The 10,769-nt window shown below is 29.9% G+C and overlaps 1 protein-coding gene across 1 annotated transcript in view; it reads left to right on the forward strand.

The window, feature by feature from the left end:
• Positions 1-10,336, forward strand: part of LOC106476134 (anion exchange protein 3-like) — a 15,156-nt gene extending 4,820 nt beyond the window's left edge. Inside the window, exons 2-6 of the mRNA XM_022380079.1 lie at positions 3,725-3,857; positions 4,299-4,496; positions 5,267-5,371; positions 8,647-8,839; positions 10,113-10,336. Of these exons, the coding sequence (XP_022235787.1) occupies positions 3,725-3,857; positions 4,299-4,496; positions 5,267-5,371; positions 8,647-8,839; positions 10,113-10,330 (847 nt within the window). The 3' untranslated portion in view covers positions 10,331-10,336. The remainder of the gene's footprint in view (positions 1-3,724; positions 3,858-4,298; positions 4,497-5,266; positions 5,372-8,646; positions 8,840-10,112) is intronic.
• Positions 10,337-10,769: the final 433 nt, after the last annotated feature.

The raw sequence follows: 10,769 nt of genomic DNA on the forward strand, positions 1-10,769 counted from the left end.
GAGTTAATACCCAATTTAAAACAAGAAGAATTAAAAAGCGTACATTCTATATGTAAAAAAAAAGATCAAACCTTGTTTAGTTAAAATCAGATAAATGTGATTGTTGTTTTCATGGGTTGCTGTAGATGTCTTAGTGACATGTATGCTAGTTTAAAGGATTCAGTTCATTTTGTGAAATTAGAAACTGATTTAGTGTCCAATAGAGAACATGACCAAAAATTCTGTTTACTATAGTTGAACAAATTTGACAAACCTTCCAATGACTTGTTAAATTTCTTACGACCTTCTTATTCTACAAAAATATGGCCTACCAAAATTCCATAAGCCAAATGTTCTTTTACGACCTCTAATTCTTGCTTATAAAGGTTATAATCTCAGAGAATTCCTGGCTTGGCTATTTTTCCCTTACATCTCTAAAGCTTCGTCTTTTGTCAAAAATTGTAAATCTTTCATCACAAAATTAAAAGATTGTTATGGTTTGATTTAAATGATCTGTTCAAATAAGTGTCAGCTGAAGGAGTTAATTGTGTTTTGGAATGTTTTCAGATCGTTGTTAGATGTTTTATAATCAAAGAATGTTTTTCACTTTTCCACTTCTAGTGAAAGTATTCTATTTCAGAATGTTTATTATGACCAGATTGATAGTCTAAGTATAGGAATTCCTGGTTCACCTAATTTATTCATGATCAGGATTGAAGAAATTGCCATTTCTACTTCACTCAATCCTCCAGTTTTCTGGATCTGTTATGTACAATCTTTAAGGAAACTGATTGTCTAAAGAGTTTTAATGCATTTTATCTCAACATCAGTTTACAGTTAAGAATGAAGTTGATGAAAAATTTCTTTTTCTTAAATATTTTTATTGAAAAAAGTGAAAATGTATTTCATACGACTGTTTTTCTTAGAGACACATTCATGAGGTTATGTTCATTGGAATTTTTCTATGATCCTATACAACAAATAGGATCATAAAGACCCTTTTTCATACAGCTAAAAATATTTGCTCTTCTCAACAGGATTTTAAAAAATAGATAAATATATTGAAGTCACAACATAAAGCACAAAACAATGTTTCCTCTCACAGTTATAAATAAAACTATAATTCCTAGAAAATAAATTGTAACCTGATGATACCGCCAATGACTTATAAAAAAAAAAATAATAATAATAAAAACAAAACTTTTATCATATTACACCATATATTTCTAGGATTTAATGTGCCATCCACAAAACATGGTTTAAAATAAATTAAAGAATACAACATGGATTTAGATGTAAAATTTTGCTTCTTAGCAGAAAAGAAACTAGGACAAACTGTATTGCACAAATTTGTTGATAAGGGCACTTCAGGATTTTTGTCTAACATCACATGTAAAGGATTGGTAATACTTAGATTGGATAAACCTGCCAACAAGTGTCTTTAATATTAACCCTTTTGCAATGGGGTGATACATTTCACGTCACCTCGACTCGACTGGGGAAGGACATTTATGCAACATTACATATGGTAACTTTGAGATATACTCACAAAACCTGGTAATATTTTGTTAAAGATGATATCTTGTACACAAAAAAGACATTATTTTAATTACATCTTTATAATAAAAATGTTATTTATATATAGTAGTTATGTGCACTTAAACTCTGAATAACTCGAGAGCTAAGTGATTTTCATTTTAAGTATAAAAATACTTTTTGCTCATCTTATAGTTTTCATATTTCATTTGCATGACCTCTAGAACCTCCTAAATGAATATCAAACGTTTTTAAGGTAAATGTTTATAATTAATTTTTCCATTTTCTCTACCAAATCGCTAACTCTAGCTGTTATCATCACCATACATTGCAATTAAATGATTAAAACAAGGAAATAGAAAAGAAGTACATACCTTAGTTTTTTTATAGAATATCTTTAAAGATATTGTTTTGATTATTTGTAATATCAGGTCTTTTCCTTTTCACATATTGGAAATTTTTAATGTTTTATTTTTTCTTTCATTTCCTTTACCATTTATTATTCATCTCAACACTAGTTAACGGTACTCTCTGGCGGAGATGTGCAACCCTGTGACAAAATTTTTGTGCATCATGTAATATTGTAAGCCTTGAGAACTGATGTATGTTTAAAAATGTTTAATCCATTCAGTTATGCATTTTAAAACATAAATGATACATAATTAACTGAAATATAAAAGTAAGACCTAAATACAATTTAACTGTATCTTTAACTAGAACATATTTAGGTGAGAAACAACCATAAGTGCTATAGTAGATCAAGCAGCAAACAATACTACAGGCAGTTACATTACTCTGTGATGAAAACTGCATACCAATTTTAAAATAATTGTTGCTGGATTATAGTGTAAAATGAGCTCTTTCTAATGATTAAATACATGCATATGTAATCTCTTTGTGTAGCCTATAAACCTTAAACAAATCTATTGGAGTTGGGCGTGGCACCAGTCAGGGGTTGACAAAATTTATTACTTGTTTCAACTGCATCCATCCAGAGAACTTTGAAATGTGCGTGTTAATATGTTAAGTAAACGTCTTATTGTCTAGTCCTACATTTACACAACTGCCATTATATTATTGAAGATATGAAGTGCCAAAGTAGAGAATTTTTATAGCTTATAGGTCACGTGACAATACATCTGAAGTTTTAAGTAGTTTATTTAAAAGTTTATTCTGAAATAAAGGACTTAAAGCTTAGATAACATAAAACTTTGAATCATAACATACAATATAAGGTTAATTTCATTGACATACATTGATAGGAAAGGTACTTAATTAAATTCTGAATGTAACACAGTGACTTGGACAAAAAGTGTGTAAAGGGGTACATGTGTTGAAAGGGTTAAAAGAATGTTTAAAAGCTCCTTCCCTTTTGTTTGATCACATGGCCCAAAATAAACACTTTTGTTTTTACATAGAAAAATAATATAAATAGAAGAAAAATCAAAGAAGCTCTCATTGAAAAACAAAAACTTACCATTAACTAGTTTTCAGGTGCAAAATTATATATATATATATTAACTCTTCTCTGTTTAACAATTGTGTTTAATTTGCTTTTATTTTGTTGCTTAGCAATGTAGTGTCACTGTTGTTACCGCAACATGTACTGGTTTAGTTCAATTATTCAAATATATCCACCTGATGGTGCTTGATAAACCAGCAGAATATAGTGTTTTATAAAGATGAGTTTTTAGAAATGTGTACTTGTTTTATCTGTAAATAAAACTTTGTAAAGTGATAAAAGCTTGACTTGATGTTTTGCTGAAAAAAATGGTGTTTGTAAACAACTTCTAGCACAATTGCAGTCCTGACTTTCTTTTTAAGCATGTGAAAAGCTTGCATTATCATTTTATACTTCCTTTGAGTTGTATTACAGAATATTTGGAAAAGAAAAGTATGTTGTGGAACAAGATCAGGTTGAAAATTGTTAGGAGTAATTAGATCATTTTGCACACAATTAATTCAAGTTTCATTTTGCTGACAAATCAACTGTTTGTTAGGCCTTGTTTGCATTAAGCCTTATTGATCTAAATAACTGTTTGAATTGACTTTTAAAATCACTGAAAAGAAAGGTAAAATAATATATATAGAAATTAATATAAAATAATTTCCAATATTAATAAATATATTAATATGTTTCAGTTAAATAGTTTTGTTGCTAGTATTAATTTCGTTTTGAAGAGTAATACACAATTTTTTCCTATTCTAGATCGTCCCCAAAGATCATATCATCGAATGGAAGTTTTACTTCTCAAGATATTCCAGTTGTAAAGGTTGCTCCTGTTGGTAATTTTAGATCTGCCTCATCCGACACAGCCTTGCCAGTTGATAATGATGAACAAGTGAGTGTTTTGTGTAACCATATGTTAAAGTTATCACATAGTAATCGTTATTTGCTATATTTCAAACCATGAAGAACTTAATAAAGATAATTATTTGTGTGATGTGCTACTTGTCATCATTTAAGATGTGTAAAGTACTTTGCTGTTATAGTTGTGTTTATAAGAAGTTTCATAAATAATTTGTTCATCTTTTATTCCTCTTTCATATTTTAGAGATAGATAAAAACTTGTTACTACAAGCAGTTGAAATTCTAAGTACACCCTGCAACTTTTGATTTCAAAACCTACACATCTTCCCTCTTCTCGAGAGGGGGTTGTAATTGTATTGAAATATGTATGACATTTTGTTACACAGTAATTTAAGTGATTGGGAAAGGCATAACATTAAAACAAAAATGTAATTGAAAGGTTTTGAATTAAGTTGTTTTATTCACTCTTTAGAGCCAGAAACAGAGTGAGATCATGTTTCACAGTGTATCCCAAGAAGACATCCCGAAGCTAGACCAGAGCATCTTACGGAGGATACCAGAAGGTGCTGAAGCTACTATTGTTCTAGTTGGAGCACTGGATTTTCTTGAACAACCAACTATAGCATTTGTTAGACTTGCTGAAGGTCAGACTATGCCCAATTTGGTTGAGGTAAATACCTTAATTTGCTTAACCTGACATAACCTTAACCTTTGAACTAAGAACTAAAGCATTTTTAGGCTTATTGAAGGTCATACTATATCCAACTTGTTTGAGGTAAATACCTTAATTTGCTTAACCTGACATAACCTTAACCTTTGAACTAAGAACTATAGCATTTTTAGGCTTATTGAAGGTCATACTATACCCAACTTGGTTGAGGTAAATACCTTAATTTGCTTAACCTGACATAACCTTAACCTTTGAACTAACAACTGTACCATTTTTTAGACTTGCTGAAGGTCATACTATGCCCAAGTTGGTCGAGGTAAATATGTCAATTTGTTTAACCTGACCTGAACTTAACCTTACCTACGAACAACCAACCATAACACTTGTTAGGTTTGCTGAAGGTCAGGTTATGACCAACTTAGTTGAGATAAGTACCTCAACTTGCTTATTAACCTGATCTAAACTTAATCTAACCTGTGGACAACAAGCTGTAATACTAGTTTTCATACTATAGATCAGATTATAACCAACTATGTTGAGGTTTCTCAGTTTGCCCTGTGTAATTTTTTTTTTTTTTTTCTGTACTAATGCTCTGCCAAACTGTTTACCCTATAGTGCATATAATTTTGGGAATTTTACATTTGTTACATACTTTTAATGTTCTACCAACCATTTAATTCAAGCCTCATATAAATTTGGATAAAATTAGATGAATTTAATATATGTATAAAGTTTTTGTATTCTTCAACTTTTTGTTTGTCTTTACACAGGTTTCCATTCCAGTCCGTTTTGTATTTGTTCTATTGGGCCCTATGGATACAAGTCTGGATTATCATGAGATAGGCCGTTCTATATCAACTTTAATGTCTAACAGGGTGAGTTTTGTTGGAAAACTCTGTATTACTGTGTATTTGAGCTTTTAATCCTGCCATGAGTAGTAAGCACCTTTTAGGTGTTGTGTGCACCCCTACATATCAAATTTCAAACTTTAAGTAAATATAATAATTTTAACTCTATTTCACCAAATTTTAAGTTTGAAAATATTTTGAAATTGATATTTTGTCTTTTATAACATTTATTTTAGTGTAATTCACAAAGAAAAATGAAAAACAATTTTTTTCAAAGTTTCATTTCTGTACAGCTTAAGTCTTGTCTATAAACAATGCATTTATTAATTAAAATTTTTTTCTGCCCATCTCAAAGCTTTAGTTTTATATTTGCTAAGAAAATCATCCCATTAGTTTATAGTTATCCATGCTTTGTTTTTCCCATGATTTTCTTTCCGTGTTTGAGGTTTTATGTTTATAGCCCTTTGATCCCACCTTTTTTATTATGTCATACAATTACTAGTCTCATGGACTTACAACACTAAAATCCGGGGCAAGTCAAAATATAAATATCGTGGAAAGAACAGATTAAAAACTATTTATGTTAATTTAAAGTAAATAAATTGGTGTGAACAATAATTTATGGTTTTGTGGGAAAGTAATTGAATGGAGCTTTTACAGGAGTGAACAACATAATTTAATGGGAGGTTTAACCCTTTTGCTCCAGGTATCCTTTACAGTGCATGACACAAGGTCTTGCATTCAAAATGTTATAAAACTCTTTGTCTATGCTATAGGAAATTGTCTGCTTTTTGTATGTTGTTAGTCTATGATCTTTGGTGCATTATTTAATTCAATAAAAATTATTTAATGCTCTACTACCGTTAGTTTTCACTTGGGGAAGGTGCAGCTCATATTACATTACCCATGAGCTACTCCAAACTGCTTGTGTGCATGCCTTGTGAAATATTTTTATTATATTATTATTATTATTTATTTTACTTAATCTAACCTTAACTAACCTAAAGAGATATCTATTTTTACATTTTAGTTACTTTTATAATAATAAATAAAGAATACACAAAAAACAAGAAATAAAGTACTTACCAGAGTATTCTTTTTTGTTGTTGTTGTTGTTCTCAACTGTAGATGACAGTTAACCCTACTTTTTTTTTTACAACACACATTGCCATAAATAGTAGTTAGACACAGTTCAAAGTGCAATAAAATTTAATTATAAATAGATGTATACTGTTACGAGTCTAAAGCTACTTAGGATAAACGGACGTAGTTTCACACTACATTTGAAGTCATTCTAGAAAAAAAAGGAGGGTAACTTAGATTTATTTTATTTTTTTATGGTTACGAGGTTAGTCAAATTGACCAACCGTATATAGAGTTAGGGAAGAGAAGATAACAGATAAAATATATATAAAGTTTTACTGAAAACAAACATTTGAAATGTATTTTTTTTAGTGTATTGAAAATACTTCACTAAAAAATATGATTTTTTGTATGTGAAAGGCTTATAATGTTTACTGAAAGACTGCCAAATTTTGTGAAGATATACACACTATATCAAAAGTTAGTGGTATCAAATCTGTAAAGACTATACAAGTACAAAAAGATCACATGGTCGGTCAAATTGACCAAGCCCATGTTGAGAGAGTTAAATAACTTAAGAAGAAACTACAGATCTGGGAATTTTTTATGGTAACTTTAGATGTTCTTATCATTCTTGAAAATGTTTGTCTTAAGTTGTCTGTTTTCAAAGCTACAGAAATTTTCTTCTCTGGCAAAATACTTTGATGACTGAAATCTGTATTCATTTAATGTTATTGTTAACTTTACCATGTTCAAACAATGCAAATACATGATATAACTTATTGTTTATTGAAAAACAACATTTGTTAGATATAGATTGATCTTGACCAAGAATATTGTTAGCAAAAAACGTTGTTACCTAGCCTGACAAAAGGAATGGTGAAAACACTGTGAAAGATCAAATTATAGGTTTTTGTGGTGTTTTTTTATGATATGTAGCTGGAATCCATAATTACAGCAATTGAAAGGTAAAGTATCAAAATACACAAGTTAATCAATATGAGTCAAGTTGAAGTTGACTGAATATATAAAATGGGACTTTCTAATAAACAATAATAATAATAAAGATTCAATTATGTGATGAAAAGAAGTATTTTAATGTTGTTTTTTTAAAGTGTCTTTACAGAATTTTTGGAAATTTCACAGCATAAAAATTTATAGAAATATAAAGTAAAATTAATTGAATGTTTTATGCACAAATAGATACTGTTTAGTAAGTATGTACTAAGTTTCATGCAATTTGGTTGAATGTGTCCATGTTGAGAAGGAAAATATCAAGGGATATCATTGGCACCCCACCAGGGTTAAGGATATATCCCTGCATACATTGTATTAACCTAACTTGCCAATTACAGGCTTGCTCCAGCCATGAGTGATGGCTTGATAATTTATTTGTTCTACTTTGTACTTAGAAAGGACTATTAAGAGTTATACTGGAATTGTAAGAATATCAGTGTGGATTTTTTATAATCTATACGTCTAGGCACATTTTATATATTTATGTATTTACAAAGATGCTATTCATGCAGATTTTACGCTTTCATTGAGTTCAGTAATTTTGTAGTTAGTGAAATTGACTAAAATTTATCTACATTGTGCTTTAAATAATTATAAAAATAATGACCACAAACTCCAAAATTACTTTATTAATTAGCACCCATCATTTGAGCTTCAACCTTTCTTAAGTTTTAAATGTTTGGTGAGATCACACTGAATATTCAGTAATTTCCACCAAAGTATCTAAATTCAAGTAATTTTTTATCCATTCTATGAAAGTATTCCTCTGAATATTCTAGTAAGTGCTGTTCCATGGTTTGAAAAACCACCTCAGGTTCTTGGACTTTAGATTTTTAGCTTCATTTTGTTTACATTAGTATTTATGTGAAATTAACTTTTGACTGATTAGTATGCTAGGTATGGCCTAGTAATTAGTCTACCCAAACTGTGAACATAAGAGTAAATGGCTTATGCCCTTTGACTGCAAAAATGTGCTTCCCATTTTGGACCATGGATGAAATGCAATAGTGATGATGAAATTCAACTATTCAGCCAGATTTGAGTTGGTGTTGTTGATTGGCTGCCTTTCATTTAATCTGTCAGTTCAAGCTTAAGCATTGCTATGCTCATGTAGCTTTGCATAAAAATTCTAACCAGAAATACAAACGAGTTATTATTATTTGATGTTGTGTGAAACGATTCTGGGAATTTGATTATTTTAGCATTTTCATGAGACTGCTTATCAAGCTGAGGACAGAAAAGATCTTCTTTGTGCTGTAAATGAGTTCTTGGATGACAGCATTGTTCTTCCACCTGGAGATTGGGAAAGAAAGTCTCTTCTTCCATTCCAAGAGATAAGACAGAGAAATCAAGAGCTCAAGAAAAGGAAAAAGAAAGAACTAAAAGAGAGAGACAGTAAGGATTTAAGTTTTGACAAATATTTGTAAAGCTTGACCTTTCAGTATATTTCATTTAAATCTGATCATGCAACTTAGCAGGTAAGTATTATTGATGTACCGTTTTTGCGATGCCTGTTTTATTTCTTGTAGCTTTTAAAAACTGTATTGTAATATTTCCATTATGAATTTTTATTTATAGATATACAGAAAGAATAGTTAGTTATTTTGAGAACCTATGAGTGAAAGTAGAATAGAATATGTTATAAATATATCAACTGTACTACAACTGCCATATCCCTCTCTGAGGCCTTTTTCCCTATGAAATGTGATCGATTAATCTTTGCTGCTTGATAATGCTCAGTAAATCTTGTTGGAATGTGTGAGAGGATTACGGATTGTTATAATGCATAGAACTGAAAAACTACTAAAAAAAAAAACCTTTCCATTAAGACCATATGATACTTCCTTAAAATAGGGGAGACATGTTCTTTAATACTGTCACTTTAGGGGATTGTTAACATGAAGTTAGTCAGAAATGAAAACTTGGCAGTTCTTCTAGATTTATCATTTCACAGTTTTTAGAGAAATAAAAAGTTAATTTGGACTACATAGTTTGGGCAATAAAAGTTCATGACGAAAGAGTGGTAATTTAATAAGTACTCAGTTTGTTTAGAAGTCCCATATATTATAAGAAATAACTTGTTTTATAAGTTACAGTAAGTTAGTTATTTCAGTCAATAAACATTCTTTGAACTTTCTCTACTTACAGACCTATAGCACTGTGTGAGCATTGGAACAGTTAGCTAAATAATCATTTTTAAATCCTAAAAATCTAATAGGGACAGTGTCTCTTAATACATACAGAGCCTCTGTCATGGTCAAGAAAGTCCCCTTAAGCCGTGTTTGCAGTTTTAGTAAATGTATTTAATATATTGATGAATGAAATGCGATGCTAAAAAAATGTGGTCCCTTAACTTTGTATTTCAGTACTGAGAATTATGTTTCATTATTTTAAATCACTGAAGCTGGAATTTATTTAAAATACAATTTTACATAATTCTAAGAAGCTCTGTGTAATTCAGAATAGAATAAACTGTTTTAGGCTAAAGGTATTGCACAAGTTAATATTTAAAAATCCATTACATTTAAAATTAGTTGATTCACTATGCAGATTTTTCTCATGGTTGAATGAGTGGAGTTTTGGGAGTTTGTTATTGTGTGTATATATATATATGTGTGTGTGTGTGTTGTTTTTGTGTCTATATATAAATATGATTATTGTTGTACAGCTATTCCTGAGGAGAAGCCTCCACCTTATGATCCATTGAGACGTTCTGGCCGCCTCTTTGGAGGAGTCTTGAATGACATTAAAAACCGGTTTCCATACTATCTGAGTGATTTCTGTGATGGTCTCAATGCCCAGTGTCTAGCATCTGCTATATTTATTTATTTTGCTGCTCTTTCTGGTGCTATAACATTTGGTGGTTTAATGGGTAAGTGCAACTGACATGTTATGGTGAAAGTAATATTATATATTTTATTAAAGAGCATGTCTGTATTAATACATTTCTAGGAATATATTTTTTTTCTCAGGATAATACTGACATGACATTAGTTTCATTAAAAAAAAAAAAACATTAAAATTTACTTTGGAATGGTGTTCGTAGTATATATGCTTTAAGAAAGAACCTATATCTGTAAGAAGAAATGTAATAGGTTTTTATGTATAAACTTTCATCTTCAAGATTGCTGTAAAACAAACATCTAATATTTGTTAACACTTTGACTACTGTGCACTCTTTAAACTCCTTTCTGCGCATTTCATAAGGTTTCACTGAGTTACATTGAAAATTCAGGTAAACCACTTTACTATCAATGTATTTTAACAAATTTAGCATTATCATATCTGTTATAATTTAAAGTTTTATAACATCTAAGACTTAATT

Source organism: Limulus polyphemus, unplaced genomic scaffold (genome assembly GCF_000517525.1).
Source record: "Limulus polyphemus unplaced genomic scaffold, Limulus_polyphemus-2.1.2 Scaffold9893, whole genome shotgun sequence".
In the NCBI taxonomy this organism is placed as follows: Eukaryota; Metazoa; Arthropoda; class Merostomata; order Xiphosura; family Limulidae; genus Limulus; species Limulus polyphemus.